Here is a 24,337-nt window from a genome sequence, read left to right as displayed (position 1 = left end):
AAATTAAGAATACAAATATAGTGGGAAATGTATATTAGAAATTGTATTATAAAGCTAAATAAATGAGTTATATGATGAGATTAAATTAATTCAGGAGAGAGAATACCAACAAACAATTTTCACAAAGAAATGGAGAATAACAAGAATCAGGATTTGACAGAAAATTGTCTGTACTGAAATTTTGTCACATAGCCTCATATGTAAAACAGTGCATAGAACATAGAGACAAACACATGTGTGATTGTCACCTATGGTGACAGTTAGTAAAACTACTACTTAGCAGGAAAAACATACAAACTTAGCCTTATAGAACCTGCTGGAGGAAGCAGGAAGTTCTCAAAAACACTCACAAGATGAAGCACAGGTGAAACCTGGAAAATATATATTCAGAGTTCAAATTCCTTTGGAGAGTTTTTAGCCACATTCATTTTACCAACCTTTATTCACTTAATAAAACTGGACAGGTTTTAGATCATGCCATCTGTAACACCAAGAAATGTCTTCCTTGAAGGAAATCATTTGAGCCTGGGAAAAGCCTTTTGTGTTTGAGACCACTGATGTTGTTAATGTCAATGTAGTATCCTAACATGTTAGCATCCTTGATAGAATTATACCTATATAAACAAAACCATACTTGTATGTCTCAGAAAAAGAACATGCACATTATGACTGATGAGATCTTGCTACAGGCATCATCAGCCATACTCTGTTACTGTGCTCTTTGACACTTTTTTTTTAGTCATAGCAAATTTACTGAAGCTTTTATTGCCTCTGCAGGTAACATGACAGGGATTGGAAAAGACACACTTGAACTTACAGAGATATGCAGATGATAGTCACTGAACTTTGACCTCAAGTATTTTTATATGTGGGTACTTCTCATTTTATACATTTTACTACTTAAAAAGCATTACATTTAAAAATGTGTACCTGTTATGACATTTGGCAAAATGTAAACTCTCCTGTGGTTCTATCTGAAAAAACAAAATGAATCAGCTTGGAGACCTGATCCAAAAACTGGGCCCCACGACTGAAGCCGGCGAGCTGGCTGTGCATGAGCGTGGCCCTTCTCCCGCAGACTCACCGATGCCCTCCCCCAACAGCAGAAGCATTTTTAGTACAAAACATTCCCCCTCAAAATAAACACATTAAATCAATTTTCTCTTTTGAGCCCTAGCAATAGTTTTAATTCTAAAATGCCATCATGGTTAGCAACCTTAACTTTTTTTGCTACATAATTAAAAGCTTTATATATTTTTGTTTATAATTACACAGTAATTGTAAATGTTTAGTACCAAACTGATGACAAACACTATTTTGTTAAAAAGTCTTGCATTTAAAAATAAAATCTGTAAAACCCAAAGCATTAGGCCACACACAAATATCAAGATTTTTATAAAAAATTATGAGGCAGGGAAAGAAGCTAATGGAGTCTCATTTGAAAACAAATCATATCTGAATCAATCAATCTGAAAACAATACAAGAACTCAAAATGTTCCACATAGGAAATAAACAATATAGGTCTGTAAAACTTTTAAAGATATATGTACATATATCTTTAATTTTTTCATAATTGAAGTTCTTCATATTTACAAAAATAAATCAAGAAATACTGAAAACAAGATTCTTTTTTTCTTTTAATAACCAATCCCTGTAACATGAATAGAAATTTACTCTAAGTTTCCTCTGGTAGAAATGCATTCCTAAATTAAAGTTATGATTGGATTAATGATATATCTGTAAGGTAAGCTTTCTATGCATTTTCCAAATCATGTGACTAAAGCAGCCTTAATCATTTCTGTGTCTGTGTAAAGTTCTGCTATCCTGAAGAACATTCCTTGGTGCCCTGCACACGACCTGGATACATAGAGCAAAGTCTGTGCCTACTGAAGAGCAGTCACCCAACATTCAGTTCATCATTTTAACTTCCTCATGGAGATATTTATAAACACACCCCTTTCACATGTCAGTATGTTAACAGAGAAACAAGCATTTTCAGCAGGAGAGCAATTCATGAGTCCTGTCATGGGAAATAACAAACAAACAAACAAAACAAAAACAAAACAAAAATCAAGACTGCATTCTGCTTTGATGTGGAAATAGCAAATTCGAGTGAGACAAAAACAGCCAAAAGTCAAATAATTTATAGAGCAGAAGCCACTGGTATTCGGCCACAGCACTCGCCTGTCTGACAGTCTCTGCTCTGGAGTAAAGACTTGGCGACCACAGTGACATAGCAGTAAAGCCATCCCAACAGTCGGCAGTCACACTGTTGGACCACGGCCTGAGAGAGCAGCACCATGAGAAAGGTTGAACTTCACGGCTCACCACAACCATTTCAAAAATTTAAATCTTACTATCTTCTTATAAATTACGTGAATTGCATTGTGTTCCATAGTGAGTTGAAAAAAAAAAATTAAAAACAGCAAAAACCTAAAACCCTCATGCCTAAATTTAGAATATTATAATGTATAGCAATCTAAAACATTCAAACAAATGAAACAGTTTAACTTGTTCGAAGGCACAGAAGCATTTCTGTGTGGTGTGTGGTGCACATGAGAGCAGAGTCTAACGTTCGGTCTCATTACAGTATTTCTTTAAATAAGAGTTCACGGTAGGACACTGTATAGACATGGGTCAGATAACCACAGACTTGTTTTGTAGAACCTTCGTGAGAGTCTGAAACACAAGACTTATTCAGGGAGTCATCAAATTATCCTTTTTTTCATGTGTTGGTTATTTTGACATTTCTTTTATCAGGTATTCTATTCACACCAATAGTACATGTGGTTTGCCAGGAAAATTAAATTCCCCCAAATCAAACACCATTCCAGATGCGGTACATCAGATAAGTTCTCATTTGAGTGCTACCAGCATAGTCTTTGCAACTAGCCCAAAGCATATACTTAACAAGTTTTTATAAATTGTTTGCAGTGTTCCTTATTATGTTTAATTCTTATGCCAAACTGTTTTCTGATGAAGACAGCGTTGTGCTTTATGCAAGAATGGAAACCTCTAAATAATCACCATCAAGCTTCTGTGACTTATGGGAAGACAAACTAAGATGGTCCACAGGTATAAGATGAGATCCACAATGTTGGAATTATAAGTGTTTAGAGTGGCCCAGACTAGAAGACAAACCCAAACCACCAGTAGAAGAATGGAGTACGATATGGTCCAAGATGTATCCTTAAAGTTTTGTCTCAACCCTCAGTCTGAACTCTGAAGATTGATCTTCAGTTCAGTCCAGCCAGCAGAATTGACTGTGCATTTTCCATTGTGTTTATTGTACAGACTATGTACATTCTAGAAGGTTCTTTAGTGCTACACTGTTGTACTTTTTTTCCCAGCAATTTGAGGGCGTGCAAATTCCACAAAGTCATCAATAAGAACAGGCCATGCTCCTTCTTCATCATAATTGGACATGTCATCTGCAATTATGAAACTGAAGTCTAACAGAAGGTTCCACGTGTCTTTTGGTATTGATCGTTTATGATGCTCCAACAAAAATTTATTCCATAAGTCTAAGAATTTAAATCTTCTATTAAGCACTAAGTTCCAGTAAGCAATGACCATATCTAGATCTAATCCTTTTTGTCCTGGATTCTTTGCAAAATTAAAAGTAAACTGGTAAAAATCCTTAAATCGTCCTGGTTCTTTCAATTCTTGTTCCATCTTGGGTATTTGGGCCTTTAGTTTTTCTATGCTGTCACATCCTAACTCTGTCATGCCGTCCATGAACTCCTGTCTGGGGAACTCGCACTGTGTGGCCGCCCTGAACTTCCATGCGATGATCAACACACTGATGCTGGCTGGGTCAAGGGCCAGATCATCACAGAACTGCTGTATCCCATCGATTCCGATTTTATTTTCATCCTGAGGGTCTTTGTATCTATTGTACAGTTGTTCTAACTTCTTCCTGTCCAACGATCCTTTTACGCTCTCCCGTATATAAAGTTCTGGATTTTGAAAAAAATTATCTGTTGCAACATCTAACTTCCAGTCATTTTGAGAAAGACAACTTACTGCATTTTTTTCACTAGATTGTGTGAAGATCATAAACTGACGAACTTTATCCTTCTGTGATGATTTCAACTTGTTCATGTTAGTGTCCTCCAGACCTCTCCCCTCCTCCTCTGGCTCCGCAGTGAATCTCTTTGACACTTTTAAGCTCTAGTGACATACATGTTTCTATCTATGTACTTAGTTACCAAACAATAAACATAAACATCACCAAGTATAATCATGGATTGTCAAGTAGATTGATATTCCAATAATGAACTAGATTTTATTCTAACCAGTGCTTAGTCCATGGAAAATATTCTTTAAAACTCTTTTGTGTTTTTCTTCTATGAATACAATATTTGCATAATATTCTTTCACCCCTCTCACTCTTGCTATCCTTTTTCATTTCTTCCCAAATTCATGGCATCATTTAAAATTATTATTGTTATACACATTCATACATTGTAGAAAGAATATCTTCAGTATTTTATAGAAGCATCAGCTGTCATTTAAAACCCATGGCCTATAGGAAAGGGTAGAATAGAAGGTGGAACATCTGAAAAACAGGAAAATTTCTGGTGTAGAATAAGGCAAGAGTACTTCCATTAGAGAAGATGTGATAAGCTTGGTATATGAGCACAGGTAAGCAGCTATGTGGGAGAACATAGGTTAGAACAAATGAGGTATATTAAGTTATGATATAGTCATAGAAAAGCCTACATGCTGGGAGTCAGCCATGTCTAGGTTTTCCTTGTCAGTTCTCCTTGAGGCAGTCAGGGAGGGAGAGTTTTGTTGGAGGGTAAGACTTTGCTGTACAGTGTATTTAAGGCTGCTGTATAATAATAAAATGTTTGATTATTAAATTCTAAGTTGGCTACTGTAGGTGACCTGCCTTCTGTGTTCAACTGAGGCCAGAAACTGCAGTCTCCATCACTTAGCAACCTTTCTTATAAATCAGTAAATTAAGTAGCAGATTAATGTTAGAGCATTTTCGTTTTTGTTCAGATGTCTCTTGCTTGTCCAGCAAGAAAAAAAAATTGGAGAAATACACTTCTATAGAACCAGGAGAAAAGACTAATGTTCACAGAAGGAAAAAGTTTTTACATAAGCAAGTATGAATGAATACCTAAATTAATATACATACTTACATATGTGCAGGTATACCTTTCCATTCAAACCAGTTGAGTCTAATTTGCATGCATTCTCATAATTACACACACACACACACACACACACACACACACACACACACACACACACACACACTTATATACACTTTTAGAACAAAATACCAAGCATTAGTATAGAAAGAACTCACTTATACTGGATGAAAAATAAGCTTCAATACTTATTGCAAAAAAAAAAGCTTCCATACTTTTAATTTTAAATGAATTAAACTTAAGTTTGTAAGAATAAAACTTCCTTTCATTAATGAGATTATGCCTGCCTTCTTGTTAAGACCTGTTCAGTGTCACAATAAGAAGCCTGTCCTCTCTTTCTGTTCTATCATCAGCTTCTTCTTTTTTTCTCTTTCTTACTGTATTATGCACATTGCTCTCTTGGTTTTTTTTCTCAATTTTCCCTATAGTTTTCATGTTATTCCCTCTACTTCTAATCTTGCTTTGTAATTCTGTTCTGATATTACAATGATGTTCTTATTCTCAATACCTTTTATCCAAATGCTATGCCTGTACTTCTAAGTTCTTGAGTTCAATTCTGTTGTAAAAGTGTTCTGCTGAAAATGTTCTACACGAGTCACCTTTTTTTTTTTATATGTCCTCAGCATGGATATATCTTTCAGAATACATGATTACAGGGCAGAAGGCACATGGAAGGTGGAGTTGTTAAAAAAATAAAAAAATAAATATATAAATAAAAAAGGAAGATGGAGAGGAGGATTAGAAAATAATGTAATGGCTCCCGTTCTATGATGAATGTAGTATGTAGACTACATTACTGGAGAGGGCAAGTGCCAGAGGCTATAGTCTAGCCAAACATGCTATGACCCAGGGGATTGAGATTGTGGGAAGGAGCCCCCATATGGCACCCTGTGACTGTTTAAAGATGAGTCATCAGAACAACACAATAAAGTCAGCGTAAATACCATTGTTGATAGTTATAACCTATTGAAAATAATAGTTTAAATTCAAAATGGCACAGTTTTCCTTAATGTACTATGTAGGCTTTTGCCTAATAGTAACTATAATTGCACTTAGTAATTAAAAATAAATGTACATTAATCGTAAACTTATATAAAAAGAAAGGGGATTACTTGTATGTTTTTCCACATAAGGTATGCTTATAAATTTGAAAAAAAAATTAATGCATTTTCTATTGCCAAAATCATTGTGCCCTAAGAAAGATATATTCTATTATTCATCATAAGGACTAACAGTTAGGCTTGGAGCAGAATTATTGTCTTTATTTTTCCAGGAGAGAATAAGCTTCCAAATAAGGAACCCAGAGACTAGTAGAGACAAGAATTAAGAATAATGTATGTCACATTAATTATCAGCCTGGCAATAGAGAATACAAATGTCTTTTGTCAGTGGAGTTAAATAAATCAAATAAGCACACATGGCATAGGGAAAATGAGATATTGTTTTAATTAGAAAGACAAGGTATTAATGCCAAATGATGTCTAAATGGATACACTGAAAGACAATGGCCTAAATTAAAATGCCATAAGTTGAGGGATATTTTATGCTACACTGATTAGGCAATCAGTCTCTTACTTGTGGGGCCTGCAGTGGGAGGAATGATAATGTTTCAGTCTAGAACATCATATATAACTCAAGCCGAGACCGCCGAGTAAGTCACAATATTCTTAAAAGTATTCTCATGAACTAAGATGGAAAGATGTTTATTAAATTGAACACAGGAATGCATATGATACTAAGAGATAAAATATCAGGATGAATAAGTTCACATAAATGTAAAGTATCTAAAAATGTGGAAAAATAAAAAATAACACAAAGATTTTTAAAGGTATATAGATATTAAATGAATTAATAAATGCTTTGATCCCAATAGTTGGGAAACAATGTTAGAAAAAAAAAATATGTTCCTTGTAATTTCAAAGTCAACTGATTTACAGACCCAATCCAGGACAGCCTGAGCTACAGGGAGAAACCATGTCTCAATAAATAATAAATAATTGTCATTGTAAAGGAATATATTTGGACTCCATACAGATTTGTTTTTATTTCTCTACCTAAATATAGTTATTTAGTCAATAGTAATGGTAATGTTGCCCATCCTCTTTGAGAAAAGTCAAGATAACAGCAGAAAAATGGGCTGATAGATTGGACTAAACTATACCAAAGAAGTAAAAATCAACTTTGATAAGGGCAGATGTCTACATAGAAGAAAGGGAGAATTAAAAAAAAAAAAAAAAAAAACCTAAACAACCATGTGATGTACTTGCTGATCCCTAAAATTGTGTCATCTCTGAAACTGACTGAGACATAAAAATATCTCCAGTCAAAACTTCAACTACACATGAGTAACAATATTCTTAGCTATAGAATTCTCAGGACTTATTATTACATCCTATCTATTCATATGGCATGAATGAAAATTTGTGTTAAAGTTTGATTATACACTCCATATTAACTTTAAAGAAAGATAGTTGTTTTCACCTGCCCAAACAAAGAAAAATATCTTAAATGATTCTGTGCATTTTGCATACTAAAACATTATGTTAATGGAAAGATGTGTATTCCATCTAAAAGCCAAGACAAGATTTACCTTAGGGGATGCTGAGATGCTTAAGCCTACTGTCCTACCTCTGTTCCTGACTTTTCCTACCTCAGACTACATCAATGATATTTCTTTTATGGACTTACTTGCAGGACAAAACAGCTAGCTTACTTAGCCTAGAATCATAGGCTGCTACAATCAAGACTGAATTTATTTATTTGTTTATTTTTTTAAGACTGAATTTAAGACTGCACTTTTTCAACATAGTGAGACTGGACAATAAATGTTATAGCAAATTTCATTAAATTTGATCTATAGAGAGAATATTTTATAGGGTACCTGTTAATAAAAAAAGAAAGAAAGAAAAAAAAACAATGACCATTTACTCTGAAGCAAGGTCTATATTTATCACTGAGGTGTGTTTCTTGTATACACTAGAATATTGAATTCTGTTTTCATATCCATTCTGTTAGCCTGTGTATTTTTATTGATGTTGAGAAATATTAATTACCAGTAATTGTCATTTGTTGTTATTTTGATGTTGGTGGTGTTAATGTGTGTGTGTGTGTGTGTGTGTGTGTGTGTGTGTGTGTGTATGTGTGTGTATGTGTATGTATGTATGCATGTATGTACTTTCCTTCTTTTTGCTGGTACAAAATTACTTATTTCCTGTGTTTTCTTGTATGTAGTTTCCTTCTTGGGTTGAAGTTGTCATTCTAACGGTTTTGTTGTTGTTCTTGTTGACTTTTCTTTGTGAAGCTGGCTGTTAGCTTAGTCTTAATGTTGGTCCTAAAGGACTGGAATGCGGACTATCAAAAAGCTGTTCCATGTATGTGGGATATGTTATTTTGGATGGGCTATCTTGTTTCCCTTTATTGGAAAAACAAGAGTCATGTCAAGCCTAGCAGAGACATGATGAGCCAAGGTGAAAGATGCACAGGGAAGGGGATAATAACTCATAAGAGAAGGGTGAAAATGAGAGGAGAATTGTTGAAGGGTATGACCAGGAGGAAGGCAGTAAGTTAGATGTAAAGTGAATAAGGGAAAGAAAGTTAGACAAACAGAAAAGCCAACAGTTCATTAGCTGAAGCAGGAAACAGGAGATATGACACTGGCAATAATAGAATATATTCTGGGAAATAGTAAGAGATCAAAGAGAGCCACAGGGAGAGCTGAGAGAGTAAAGGTCAGATCTATGGACCAATAAAGAGATCAACAAAAACCCAGAATGTAAACAAGCAGAGATATAAACTTGGAAAAAAGTTGAAGAAGATGCTGGGGAGACAGGAAGGGCAGATTTAAGAAAAAGTAACTAATGAATTTTTAGATATATAATCATTTAAATGTCTATTTAAGTATAGAGCTAGTCAGGGAATGAGCTAACACCCATTTAATAATCATTTAATAATTAATTATTAAATGCCTAGGCATTTAATAATAACTAATTAGTCTCTGACTCAGTGTTGTCATTTATAGAGCAGGACTGGAAAAAAACATGGATAAGTTAAATATAGAAATCGGTCAACTGTGGGGCATAGAATTCAAATTTTGTCAATTCTTGGATGAGAGACAAGGCAGTCAGGTAAAAGTTAGAAATTCAAAGCTGAATGGAGCAAGCCAGCACTTCTAAGCTTGAAACAGTCTCCCAGTTTTATTCCTTTAAATAGTTGTTTATTTAGAAAATTACAGAAGAAACGATAGAGTGAAAAAAACCCTATGTGATGGAGGGGTACTCTTCAAATGCAGATGATAACAATGGCCCTTTTAAAACAAAGCTGCTGGATAGGGAAATTGGTACTTTTAAGAAGACATGAAAGGGGATAATACTTTAAATGTAAGTAGAGAAAATATTCAATAAAACTGTAAAATATTAATAATAATAACAATAACAACAACAACAACAACAACAACAACAACAATAATAATAATAATAATAATAATAATAATAATAATAATAAAAATAATAATGGAGGCCTACCTGAGTAGAAAGAGAACCAGCTGAGCCCTATAGACAAGCACTTCTTATAGCAGTTTTCTAGTCAGGAGTAGGATAATAGAGATCTTCAGAGGCCAGAGATGAGGGACTGGTTCTGGCAAGTCACTTGCTACCTAATCACATCGTGATGGCCAGACCAGCCTCCTCATGGATTCTAGACAACTTCCTAGAGTTAGAACTGAAGATAGTGAACTTCTGTCATAAGTGGAAGGCAGGAAGCCTCTTCCTGATGAACAAAGAGATAGCAGCAGGCAAATGACATCTCAAAGTCTGACCTAAACAAAGTAAAGAATGAGAAGACCAGAAAAATCCAAAGCAATGAAGCTCATGACCAGGTAAGAAATGTTTAAAGTTATGTTTAATTGTTAGAAAATAGAAGAGACTGGAAGTAAAAAATTTAATTAATGAGGTCAAAGATGATTATCAAAGAACATCCTCATAGAATTTGCTTCATGTAGGGCAAGCTAATCACTTAGCAGGAGAGTTTCCTTGCATTAACTGTACAGGGAATACTGTCCAAACTGAAGAAAAACTATGTAAGGAATTGGATTGCTGAGATTTGTAATAGCAGGCTAGGCAAGTTCTTCATAATTCCTGTTTCCCAAAAAAATTGTAAAATACTGAACCAGAAGAATGAATATGACTTGTCTGACATTACAGAGACAATTTGTGGGTAACTGTTCAGGCAGCCAAAAACCTTTGTCATTTCAATCATGTTGGAAGCTGTTTGTACTGTAATTCCTGCATAGTCAAAGATGGTTTCCATCTCAGGTCTCCAATGCCATTAAAGACTAGTCTCACAATGAAGATTAAATTATTAGTTTTTAGACAAATTTTAAGGTCAATGACAGTTTTGATAGAAAATTATTTAAACCATTGCTTTTAGTAGCTAAGAATTAATCTATGCTAATGAACCACATTTTCTGTATGTATTTTCCTGTTGAGGGACATCTGTGTTGTTTCCAGAATCTGCCTATTTCTAGCTTTGGGCTATTAAAATTAAGGCTGCTCTGAACATAGAAAAGCATGTTCCCTTGCTACATGTTGAACATTTTGGGGTATATGCCGATTATTGTTATATCTGGCTCTTCGGTTAGAACTATTTCCAATTTTTTGAGGAACATCCAGATTATTTTCCAAAGCAGAATTATGACATTGCAACCCTATCAGTAATGAAGGAGCATTTCTCTTTCTCCATATATTCAGCAGCATCTGCTGTCACATGAGCTTTTTATCCAGCAATTCTGACTGAGTTGAGGTAAAATCTCTGGGACATTTTGATTTGCATTTCCCTGATTACTAAGGATGCTGAACATTTCTTCAGGAGCTTCTCAGACATTTCATATTCCTCAGTTGAGAATTTTTTGCTTAGTTTTTTATGACAGTTTTAATAGTGTTATTTGGTTCTCTTGGGTCTATGTTTTTGAGTTCTTTGTGTATTTTGGATATTACCTCTCTGTTAGATGAAGGGTTGGTATAGATCTTTTCCCATTCAGTAAATTGCCATTTTATCCTATTCACAGTAACTTTGCCTTACAGAAGGTTTTCAATTTTTTGAGGTTCCATTTGTCAATTGTTGATCTTAAAGCCTGAGCCATTGGTATTTTGTCAGGATGTTTTCAATGTGGAGGCTGTGTTTGAGGCCTTTTCCTACTTTCTTTTTTATTAGATTCATTATATCTGGTTTTATGTGGAGGTTCTTGATACACTTGAACTTCAGCTTTGTAGAAAGAGATACGGATGGATAGATTTACCTTCTTCTACATGCAGACAGCCAGTTGAACGATCATCAGCATTTGTTGATGATGTGATTTTTTCATTAGATAGATTTGGCTTCTTTGTCAAATATGAAGTGGCCAGAGGGATGTGGGTTTATTTCTGTGTCTTCAGTTCTATTCCGTTGGTCAAACTGCTTGTCACTGTCCATTGCTCTTTCTATTTCTTTGAAAAATTGATTTGAACTTTGATGAGGATTGCATTTGTTTTGTACATTGTTTTTGGTGAAATGGCCAGTTTTACTATATTATTCCTATTTAACTACCATGAACATAGGAGACCTTTCTACCTTCTGAGGTCTTCAATTTCTTTCTTCAGAGACTTGAAATTATTGTTATACAAATCTTTTATCAAATCAATCTTGGTTGGTTAGATGCACACCAAGATATCATATATTACATTATTTCTGACTATTGTGAAGGGTTTTGTTACTCTAAACTTTATTAATCATTCCATTCTTTTACATCTCAAATGATATCTCACTTCCTGGTTACCCTTCCCCCAAATCCCCATCCCACATCAGTCCTCTTTCCCCTCCTGTTTGTTCTTATAAGGGTGTTTACCCAACCTTATCTGACACACCACTTGAACAGAGCATCCCCTTATGCTGCAGTATCAAACCTCCACAGTACCCAGGGCCCTGCCTCCAAAATCATTTGTCATGCAATGCCATCCTCTGCTTCAAATGTGTCTGGAGCCATGGATTACTTCCTGCACACTCCATGGTTATTGGTCTAGTCTCTAGGAAAATTGGGTGATTTTCTTCTATGGGGTTTCAATACCCCTTTGTTCCTCTAGTCCTTCTGCCAGCTTACCAAACAGGGTCCCTGAACTCAGTCTTATGGGTGAAACCAAGTATCCACATTTGCATTGGTCACTTGCTGGTTAGACCTCACAAGGAATAGATAAACTAGGTTTCTGTCAGCAAGTGCCTCTTGACCATAGAGAGAATGTTGGGTTGGGTGTTTTCTGACAGGATAGATCCCCAGGTGGGGCATTCTCCAGATGGCACTTCCTTCAGTATCTGATCAGTTTTTGTCTCTATTATTCATTGATCAGTGTTTAACTTTTAAGATAGGTGGGTCTGCACATCCCTTGACCAGAGGCTATACCTATCTGCTCAGGGTAGTTTTTACAGGTTCTATTGCACACTTCTCAGAGCACATCATCTCATCACCATGGAGCCTCTCATGTCCTGGTGTCTGGAAACCCCCAGTGGCTATCCCCAGTTCTTTAACCCTACCTGCCTACTTGTTTTTATTCATTTACCTGTTTCTCTGTATCGTTCTCCCATCTCCTCCAGGAATTGATACTGCCCCCTTATTTCCTTCCTGTCCTTCTTCACTCGCAGGTCTCCCATTCACTCCACTTCTTTTGATAATCTTGCACTCTGCTAAACATGGGGTTGAAGCATCCACATCCTCTTCTTCCTTTGTGAGATGTGCCATAAGAACTTTTAGGAGAATCATGGGCTTTGTTAAATTTTGGGCTAATATCCTTTTATCAGTGAGTACATGCCATGTGAATTCTTTGATGTCTGGATTACCTCACTGGGATATTTTCTAGTTCCATTTATTTGCATAAGAATTTCTTGAAGTCATTGCTTTTAATAACTGAGTAGTACTCCATTGTGTAAATGTACCACATTTACTGTACCCATTCCTCTGTGGAAAGACATCTGTGTTTTTCTTGGCTTCTGGCTATTCTAAGTAAGGTTGGTATGAATATAATGGAGCATGTGAATTTGTTATATGGTAGAGATTCTTTTGGATATAGATTGAGGAGTGGTATAACTGAGTAATCAGGTCGCACTATGTCCAGTTTTCTGAGAATTTGCCAGACATATTTTCAGAGTGTACCATCTTAAAATTCTCCCAACAGTTGAAGAAAGTTCCTCTCCAACATATGCTGTCACACGAGGTTTCTTTTTAAGTTGGATATTTTCTGTATGCCCAGTTTAAATGTTATTCCCCCTGCTCTGACTACCCCCTCTCCCTCTACTTGCTTCCATGAGTTTTTTTTTTTTTTTTTTTTTTTTTTTTTTTTTTTTTTTTTTAATCTTAGCCATTCTCACTGGCGTGACATGGAATCTCAGGGTCATTTTGGATTGCATTTTACTGATGACTAAGATGTTGACCATTTCATTAGTTGCTTCTTGGCCAATCAATATTCTTTAGTTGAGAGTTCTCTTTTTATCTCTGCACTCCACTTTTTAATAATATTATTTGGTTCTCTGTGGTCTAACTACTTGGTGTATTTTGGATAATAACACTCTATTAGATGTAGGGCTTGTAAAGATCTTTTCTCAATCTGTGCATTGCTATTTGGTCCCATTATTAGTGTCCTTTGCCTTCCAGAAGCTTTTCAATGTTTTGAAGGCCCAATTTTCTATTGGTGATGTTAAAGCATTAACCACTGGTGTTCTGTTTAGGAAGATTTCCCCTATGCCCAATTATTTGAGGTTTTTGCCCACTTGCCCTTCTATTAGTTTCAGCATGTCTGGCTTTTTTGTGGAGGTCTTTGGTCCCTTGAACATAAGCTTGATACAAGGACATAAGTATTTATCAATTTTTTTTTTATTCAACATGCTGACTGCCAGGTGAACTAGCACCATTTGTAGTAAATTCTAGTTATTTTCCAATGGATTCTTTTAGCTTTCTTATTAAAAATCAAGTGACTATAGGTATGTGGGTTCATGTTTTGAGTCTTCAAGACTATTCCATTGATCTCTCTGCCTGTGTATATGCAAGTACTATGCAGTTTTTTAACTACAATTCTTCTGCAATACAGCTTGAGTTCAGGAATGGTGATTTCCACAAATTTCTCTTGTTATTGAGAATGGTTTTCACTATTTTTGCTTTTTGTTATTCCAAATAAATTTGAGAATTGTTCTTCCTAATTCGCTGAAGAATTAAGATGGAATTTAGATAGGAACTGTATTAAATCTGTAGATTGTTTTTCATAAGATGGCCATTTTATTATATTAATTCTTCTAATCAATGAGCATGGGAGATTGTTTCATCATTTGAGGTCTTTGACTTCTTTCTTGTGAGACTTGAATTTCTTGTCATATACATCTTTCACCTGCATATGTGGGGTTATTTGAAGATATTTTAAATTATTTTTGTTTAAGACTTGTTTCACTCATTTCCCAATTATACTTTGAGTAGAAGAAGACTATTGATTCTTTAATTTTATTTCCTGCTACTTTGCTGAAGTAGTTTATTAGTAGTAGAAGCTCTCTGGTAGAAAAGCTTCTGTATATTATCGTATCATCTGCAAATAATCATAGCATAGATCTACTTCTCCCAAATTTTTACCCTTTGTTCTCCTAGAGTTTTCTAATTGCTCTGGTTAGAACTTTGAGTACTATTTTGAATAGGTAGGGAGAGAGTTGCCGGCTTTGATTTATCCCTGACTTAACTGGGATTTCTTTGAGTTTCTCTTCATTTAGATTGATTTTGGCTATTGGCTTGCTAATTATTTTTCTTATTATATTTAAGAATAAACCTTGAATTTGTGATCTCTCCAATAATTTAACTTGAATGGGAGTGGTATTTTGTCAAAGACTTTTTCACCATCTAATGAGATGAATGTGTGTGTGTGTGTGTGTGTGTGTGTGTGTGTGTGTGTGTGTTTGTGTGTGTGTGTGTGTGTTTAATTTGTTTATATACTTGATTACATTGATGGATTTCCTTATATTGAACCACCCCCATCATACTGGCATTTGTGCAATGAAACCTACTTGATAATCATGACTGTTCATTTTGCTGTGTTCTTGAATTTGGTTTGCAAGTATTTTATTATTTTTGGATTGATATTCATAAGTAAAGTTGGCCTGTAACTTGCTTTCTTTTTTGGGTCTTTTTTTGTATGGTTGGCAGTGTTACTGTGGTTTTATAGGAAAAATTGGGTACTGCTCTTTCAGTTGCTATTTCATTGAATGGTTTTGGAAGAATCAGTATTAATTCATTTTTGAAATTCTGATAGATTTCTGCACTAAACCATCTGGCTCTGGGCTTTCTATGTTTGGGAGGCTACTAATGATGTTTTTCTTTCTTTGGGGGTTAAGAGACTTTTGGATGGTTTTTCTAAACTTATTTTAATTTTGGTATCTGGTATCTGCCTAGAAATTTATCTATTTCAACTAGATTTTCCTGTTGTTTTGAATAATAACTTTTGTAATAAATCTGTTTATTTTTGAATTTTCTCAGTTTCTGTTGTTATGTCCTTCTTTCCATTTTTAATTGTTATTTTAGATGCTGACTCTGTTCCCTCTAGATAGTTTGGCAAAGCATTTATCTATTTTGTTTATTTTCTCACTGAACAAGATCCTAGTTTGTAGATTTTATTTTTGTATGTTTTCCTTTGTTTCAAAGTTGTTTGTTTCAACCCTGAGTTTGATCATGCCTAGCTTCTACTTGTACTTATCTTGTGGGCATTTGCTTCTTTTTGTTCTAGAATTTTTAGATGTTCTCAAGCTGCTAGTGTATGATCTCTCCAATGTCTTTATGGTGACACACAGAGCTATGACTTTTTTTCTTAACACTGCTTTCATTGAGTCCCATAAATTTGAATATGTTGCTCCTTTATTGTCAACAAATTCTAAAAAGTCTTTAATTTATTTTTTTATTTCTTACCTGGCCAAGTTATCCTTGTGTAGATATTTGTTCAACTTCCTCGTGTTTGTGGGCTTTCTGTTGTTTTTGTTGTTATGGAAGTCAATCCTCAGTTTGTGATTATCAGATATAATACCTGGGATAAATTAAATGTTCTTGAATTTGTTGAGGTTTGGTTTGTGTCTGGAAAGAAACAAAATATGGTAATTGGGTTTTTAAAAAAATATCTTTTACTTCCTTTAGTGTTCTCTGTTTCATTTTTCTTTGTTAGTTAATGGGAAGGGTGCTCAAAGAAACAGAAAGGATATAGAAATACTGTTAAAATATTAGACAGAAGGGATAGATCACTAAATTTAGTCTTAAACCAATAAACATTTTATAACTGTATTTATACATTTTAAGAGATCTTTGTGTTTTAATGTAAAATTGAGGTTATATTTTGAATATAGGTACAGAATATCAAAATAAGCTTATTTGTGATATATTGGAATAAATTATTACATATTGATATTAATTTAAGGTATATTTTAAACATATAATATATACATGTTTTCAACATTATTTGATGGGATATCATATCTTAGTACACTTTTATCTTTATTTTGTATATGAGTATTTACATGCATACATTTTCATAAGATTGGTTGCAAAGAGGTCATAAGGATTTATTATGAGGTCAATCTTTAGAATCCCAAGCCTGATAAAAATTCATAATCAACTACAGCTGAGTAATCAGGCAGCACTATGTCCAGTTTTCTGAGGAACTGCCAGACAGATTTTCATATTTTTCACAGTCTGTTGGTTACCATTTTGTCCTATATACAGAATTCTTTGTCTTACTTGAACTGCAATTTTATGAGGTCTCATTTGTCAATTCTTCATCTTAGATCATTGATGTCATATTCAAGAAAATTTTCCTGTGCCTATGTGTTCAAGACCCTTCCCCATATTTCAATCTTTTAGTTTCAGTGTGTCTGGTTTTATGTAGAAGTCTTTGATCTACTTGGACTTGAGCTTTGCACAAGTGCATGCTGTCAGGAACCTGATATAATGGTCTCCTGAGAGACTCTGCCAGAGCTTGAGGTAGATGCTTGCAGCCATCCATTGTACTGAGAACTGGATCCCTAATGGAGGAATGAAAGAAAGGACTGAATGGGATGAAGGGATTTGTATCCTCATAGGAAGAACAACAATATCAACCAACCAGAATCCCCAGAACTCCAAGAGTCTAAACCATCATTCAAAGAGTACATATTGAAGGATTCATGACTCTAGCCACATATGTAGAAGAGAATGGTCTTTTGTGGGATCGATGAGAGGAGAGGTCCTTGGTTCTGTTAACACTTGATGTTCCAGCTTGGGGGAATTCCAGGGTGGAGAGGCTGGAGGGTGTTGGTTTCTGGGTGGGGTAGCCTCTCATAGTAGCAGGGGGATGGAGATGGGATAGAGGGTTTCTGGATGGGAAGCCAGAAAAGGGGATACCATTTGAAATGTAAATATAAAAATATCCAACCCAAAATGTTGCCTTTTAAAAACATAAAACACTCTTGGACCTCAAAGCTATTCTGAGAAAAGTAACACCATGCTGGAGATATCATAAAATCACATTTTACCATGTTACACAGCTATAATATTAAAACCAGTATTATACTTGCAAAAACAAACATGTGCATTAACAAAATGAAATAAGAGACCCAAAAACCTGAGTGGGCATATTAACAGGGATGCAATATTTGATGACAATACAAATGGAGGAAATACATCTTCAAAAATACAGTTCTGAAAAAACTAATATATAGAAGATACAATGATGTTAGACCCATATTTACCACCCTGCACAGAAAATTAACTGGAAATGAATAAAAAATGTTAATGTAAAACATGATATCCTAAAAATACTAGAAGAAAACTTAGGCAGTACTGGATAAGAAAAACCTCTGTGAAACAACATTCTGAATAAGCTTTTATTTAGACAGGAATTAAGACTAATAACTGATGAAAGAGAAATATTAAAAATTGAAATCTGTATAGCAAATGAAATAATCAATCAAGATAAAGCACACAAGCTGTAGGAGAGTCTTTGCCAGCTCTCATAACTATGTTATTAAAATAATATTCAGGCACACAAGAAAGTCAAAAGAAATTAAATATCCACTAAGAAAACAAGTGGCTTAAATATACTTGCAAAGAGATCTATGAAGAAGATTCAAAAAAAGAGAAAGAAAACAACGCCTAACAAATATGGATAAAATGTACAACAGTTTTAAAAGTCAGAGAATTTCAAATTAAAAATACTTTGAGATTTTATCTTACATTAGTCAGAATGGACAAGATCAAGAAAAGAGCTGAAACAAATGACTGTATTTGGGAAGGTGTATATTTATTTATATTTGGTTTGCAAACTTGCACATTCAGTAAAGAAATAAAAGTAGAAAATTATTAAAACCAAAGCAACTCTACTTGTTCAGTGTGGATAATAGGGTGCTGAATTTGGCCTAAATCCTTCTTCTCTAGGCCTTCCTAAAGTGTATAAACCCAATTGTAGTCACTCTCTTTAATAATTCAGTTCATTACAGATGATTTTCCCCTTGAAGAGAATAAGTTGATCATAGTTTCCATGGTGTAAATATGGGTTTTAGAAATAGATCAATTTTCATAGACAGTTGTACCCTGAATGTTTGAATTGTTATATTTTCGCCCATGCTAATGAAACTTTCTGGAGCTAAGAGCTCTTGATTGTTTCTACAGGATCTCTAAACGCCATAGACATACTAATATGATAATGAATGGTTCTAACTAATTGGCACGTGTTAGTCCCTAAAATGACAAAGAAGAACATAGATAAAAAAAGAGAGGAAAGTCAGGCAGACTTGCTGCTGTTATGTAGGTAGTAGAAGCATCAGATTGAAAAAAATTATTCCAGTCCCTTAAAGCCTGGATCCTAAAAGACAACCTGGGAGTATGCCAAACTCAAACACTTTCAAAGAATTTTTCATTCTCAACAATGAATATAGTGACTAATATATATTAAATAATAGCACTACCAGCAAGTTCACCAGACACAAATAAAACATTGGACTAAACTCCTTTGGAAATATATTCTGGGACATTTTAAATAAGCGTAAAAGGATGAAGCAGCTAATGGTCATGATTCAATTTGATTTTGTAAGAAGCAGCTGAGACCCATTGTCAGCTCTGTGCCTGAGAATAATAAACTTGAAAAAATGTGAGTTATAGCAGTTGTAGTTGCAGAGGATGTTGGCTCCCATCCTTTTTACTTTAGTGGCACCAGTAACAGTTCAGGAAATTTCAGCATGTCCCAATTTTTCAATAATGTTCTTCCTATTATGTTTCAGAGAATGTGTAAGAGTCTTATGTTCTTCTGATAAATATGCCAATAATATAGTATTAATTTTCTTTACTATCCCAATAAGATTTGAGAAAACAGTTTATGAGTATTGTCTCTATTTTTAGTAAGGATGGGGCAAGAATTTGAGAGTGTTGGCCACAAATTAAAAAAACATACAGAAAAACACACCATGGATACTAGGAATGCCTTCCATCTTCTTTGTTCAAAAGGCAAAATATAAAGTGAAGACATTATAGCATATGTATCCCGATGCTTTTTCCTGGGGCTCTCTATTAAAAATTAATATTTAAAAAATTATTTTTCTTGAGCTATCCCGAGAGGAACTCTATTCTCCTGCTGACTCTTGGCTTACCTCCATCAGATTTCTGAACCATACAGGTAAGCTTTCCTTTCTCCACCCACATTCATTCTGGCTGAGACTTCTGCCCCAATCCAAGCAGTCCTGAGCAGTCTGCTTTCCCAGAATTACCTCCATTCTCCTATCATGTCTCCTCTAAATATATCAAATTCCTGAATCATAAAGGTAAGCTTTCCTTCCCTCACCATTCTTCATGCTCCCTATGCCTTCTGGGCCAAGTAAATGTTTGCTGTGCAGTCTGCTAGCCTATGGAGACACCTGTTCTTTAACCAACTCTCCACCTACCTTCATTGTACCTGAAGCTGCAGAATGATACAGATCTGCAGTTATACAATGATACAGCCCACAGATACCCTTTAGAGGTCTGCCATACCAGGAACATGAATGTGAACATCCCTCCCAATACATACTACAACAAGAACATTAAAGGATCAAAACAGTCTAGATGACTGAAGGCCATTAAAGAACACAATCAAACAAACTCAGAGGAATATGACACCCACAAATTACAGCTACCCCACTACAGCAAGCTCTGGATACCTAACACAACCAAAACACAGGAAAATTTCCTTAAATAAAACTTACAAAGGTGACAGAAACACTTAATGAGAAAATTAATAAATCTTTTAAAGATATAAAGGAAAATATAATTAAAGAATTGAAAGAAAGAAAGAAATCTGCATAAGACCCAGAAGTCAAAATAGACGCAATAAAGGAACACAACAGGAGATAGAAAATCTAGAAAAGAGATCAGAAACAACATGCAAACAACACCAACATAATAAAAGAAATGAAAAGAGAATCATCACTTTAGAAGATAAAATAGAACAAATTGATATATCTGTCAAAGAAAAAATGTGTAACCTAAAAAAATATCTTGACACAAAACATCCAAACAACATAGAGTATTATGAAAAGACCTAACATAAGAGTAGTAGGCATAGGATAAGGTTAACTTTCCTGTCTCTGTTCAAGAAAATATTCTCATAAAATCGAATAAGAAAAAAAGAGATGCCTATAAGCAAAGAAGAAGTTTATAGATATAGTTTGCTTATGGATGCCTATAAGCAAACACCAATCAGACTAGATCATAAAAAAAAGTCTTCCAGTCACATAATAAGTAAAACAAAACCTAAAGAAAAAAGAAAGAATATTAGGACAAAAGCCTATGTAAAATACAACATCAGAACTTTAAGTCTTACCTGAACCACTTGACTTCTAAACGCAATTCTAAAAGTTAGAAAGAAAGCATGGATCAAGAAAAAAGAAACAAAAGGAATATATTTTAATTAAAATAGAACTGTATCACATCCCCCATCCTTCCTATAGCTCTTCCCAGTTTCTCTCCAATCTCCTCAAATTAATAACCTGTTTTCCTATATTACTGTTACATATATACATATGCGTAGGTATATGTACCCACAAATACTTAATTACAACCTTATAAAATGTATTTGTATACTTTTATGCAAAATTCTTAAAATCCGTACATTTATCTTTGTTTTTTAAAATAAAGTTAAAAAAAGAAAGAAAGCATGGATATCTTGAATGCTCAAAAAAAAAAAAAAAAAAAAAAAAAAGAAAAAACAAAATAAAACAAGCAAACACACAAACAAACAACTACATGTAAATACCTAAAATACTATACCCAGCAAACATGTGGATTACCACAGATGAAAAAACAAAATATTTGTAAAAAATTCAAAGTAAGGGAATATCTATTTACAAATCTAGCCCTACATAAAATAGTAGGAGAAAAATGCCTACCCATAACTATATCCAAGAAAACACAGGAAATAACTAATTCTATACAAGGAAGAATAAATTATAAAAGCACACTTACACACACACACACACACGTACACACACACAAATACACACATGCACGCGTGCACACACACAATAACACCACCATTAAAATAACAGGAAAGAACAATTACTAGTCATTAATATCTCTCAATTTCAATGAGCACAATTCTCCTACAACTTGCCAGAAAGTAAGAGACAAAATGGGAAAACAGTATTCTTCATTCTTCTGCATAAAAGAAACATACCTCAGAATTAAAAATAGATATTAACTCAAAGTAAAGGACTGGAAAATAAGTTTTGTAAGCAAACAGACCCAATAAGGAAGCTAGAGTAGCCAGTCTAATATGTAACAGAATAGAGTTTCAACCAAAATTAATTAAAAGAGCTAGGGAATGGCAGTTCATATTTATCAAAGGAGAAATCTAGCACTTCTCAAATCACTGGCCCAAGAGGAACCTGCCGAGAGCCCAAAGGATACAGGAAACAAGTAGCAGTCTGATACAGGATCTTTTTGGTTTCTGCCTGTGCATGAGTTGACTTTGAGCAGTTTGTACCCAGACTCTCCTGGACTCTTAGGAATGCTGAGATGTCTGAGAGACAGGAGATAACGCCACTTCTGCTCAAATTTCTGGCCCAAGAGGAACCCATCTGTAGGCTTCATGACATGAAAATGAAGGAGCGGTCTGGGACAGTATTCTTTCTATTTCCTCCTGCACTCAGAGCTGATCCTATGCCAAAGCTCACTGAACCCAGATCCTGCTGGGAGAGTGCTGGTCTCCCAAAATTGATGGCACAACCAAGATTACAAATTTACACTACTGCTGCTCAGAAAGACCCACCCAGAGCAGTAAAAACACAAGAAATGAATAACAGTTTGGAAAAGGATTCTTCTGGTTTCTGTCTATAACCTGTGCTGACCCTCTTTGTACTAGAAAGAGCTGGTTCCCTACTAGTGCTGACCCACAAGATTACAGGAGGGTCAATCCACTGTCAGAATAAGCAAGACCAACTCACACCAGAGATAAGCAGATGGCAAGAGGAAAGTACAAAATCCTAAGCAATAGAAACCAGAATACTGGGCATCTTCAGAACCTACTTCACCCAACATAGCAAGTCCTGAATAACCTAATACACAGATAAAAAAAATTCTGATTTAAAATCCCAACTCATGATGATGTCAGAGGAATTTAAGAAGTTAATAAATAACTTTCTTAAAGAAATACAGATAAATAGGTAGAAGCCCTTAAAGAAGAAACAACCAAAAAGGTAAAAAAAAAAATTGAACAAAACCATCCATGATCTAAAATTTGAAATAGGAACAATTTTAAAAACTCACAAAAAGAGTTAACCATGTACATAGAAAAACTAGGAAAGAGATCATAAGTAATAGATGCAAACATCAGAAACAGAATACAAGAGATGGAAGAGAGAATCTCAGGGTCAGAAGATATGATGGAAAACATTGAAACAACAGTGAAGCAAAATGCAAAATGCAAAAAGCTCCTGAGCCAAAACCTCCAGGAAATAAAAGAAAAATAATGAGAAGGTCAAACGTGAGGATAAAAGGTATAGAAGGTACCTAAGATTCCCTATTTAAAGGACCAGTAAATATCTTCAAAAATTATACTAGAAAACTTTCTAAATAAGTAAATAACATACATAAAGAGGTATCCATAAACATAAAAGAAGACTACAGAACTTGAAATAGATTGGAACAGAAAAGAAATCCCCCCCATAGCATTAGAGTCAAAACACCAAATACAAAAAACAAAACAAAAAAAAGAGTATTTTAAAAAGTAAGGGCAAAAGGTCAAACAACATATAAAGGCTGACTTATCAGAATCACACCAGATTTCTCAACAGAGACTATGAAAAATAGAATGTGCTGGGCAGATGTCATACAGATCCAAAGAGAACACAGATGCGAAACCAGTCTACTGTCTCCAGCAAAACAATTAACATTGAATCAGAAAGCAAGATATAACATGACAACTCCAAATATACACAATATCTTTTCACAAATCCAGGCCTACAAAGGTTAATTGAAGGAAATCTCTAACACAAGGAGGGAAACTACACCCAAGAAAAAGCAAGAATGTAATCTTTCAACTAATCCAAAAGAAGACAATGACACAAATGTAATTTTACCTCTAACAACAAAAATAAAAGGAAAAAGCAATTGTTGGTCCCTAATATATCTCAACATCAATGGAATAAATGAAGCAATAAAAATACACAGAATAACAGATTGAATACTTAAAGAGAACACAGCACTCTGCAGCATACAGGAATCACACCTCAGTGACAAACAAGAACACTACCTCAGAGTAAAAGGCTGGAAAATAAAGTTCCAAGAAAATGGTCCAAAGAAACAAGCTAGAGTACCCATTCTAATATTGAAGAAAATCAACTTTCCACCAAAAGATTTCAAAAAAGGTTAGGAAGGACACTTCATACTCACCACAGGAAAAATTTATGAAGATGAACTCTCAATTCTGAACATCCATGCTGCAAATGCAAAGACACCCACACTCATAAAAGAAACCTTACTAAAGTTCAAAGAATACATTGCGCAACACACAATAATAGTGGGCAACTTCAAAACCTAATACCATCAAAGCACAGATTACAGAAACAGAAACTAAACAGAGACAGGTTGAAACTAATAGAAGTTATGAACCAAATGATTTTAACAGACATC

General features: G+C 34.6%; 1 protein-coding gene across 1 annotated transcript; it reads right to left on the bottom strand.

Annotated features, from left to right (window-relative positions):
* Positions 1-3,325: 3,325 nt before the first annotated feature.
* Positions 3,326-4,105, bottom strand: LOC308419182 (DCN1-like protein 1; the record flags this gene model as incomplete). Its single annotated transcript, XM_080914803.1, has 1 exon — positions 3,326-4,105. One exon carries the CDS (start codon positions 4,103-4,105, stop codon positions 3,326-3,328), a length of 780 nt encoding a protein of 259 aa, XP_080770929.1.
* Positions 4,106-24,337: the final 20,232 nt, after the last annotated feature.

The sequence above is a fragment of the Micromys minutus genome (genome assembly GCF_963924665.1).
Source record: "Micromys minutus genome assembly, chromosome: 3".
Classification (NCBI taxonomy): domain Eukaryota; kingdom Metazoa; phylum Chordata; class Mammalia; order Rodentia; family Muridae; genus Micromys; species Micromys minutus.
Note: the sequence above shows the minus strand (reverse complement) of the source record. Positions and strands in the feature narration are given on the sequence as shown.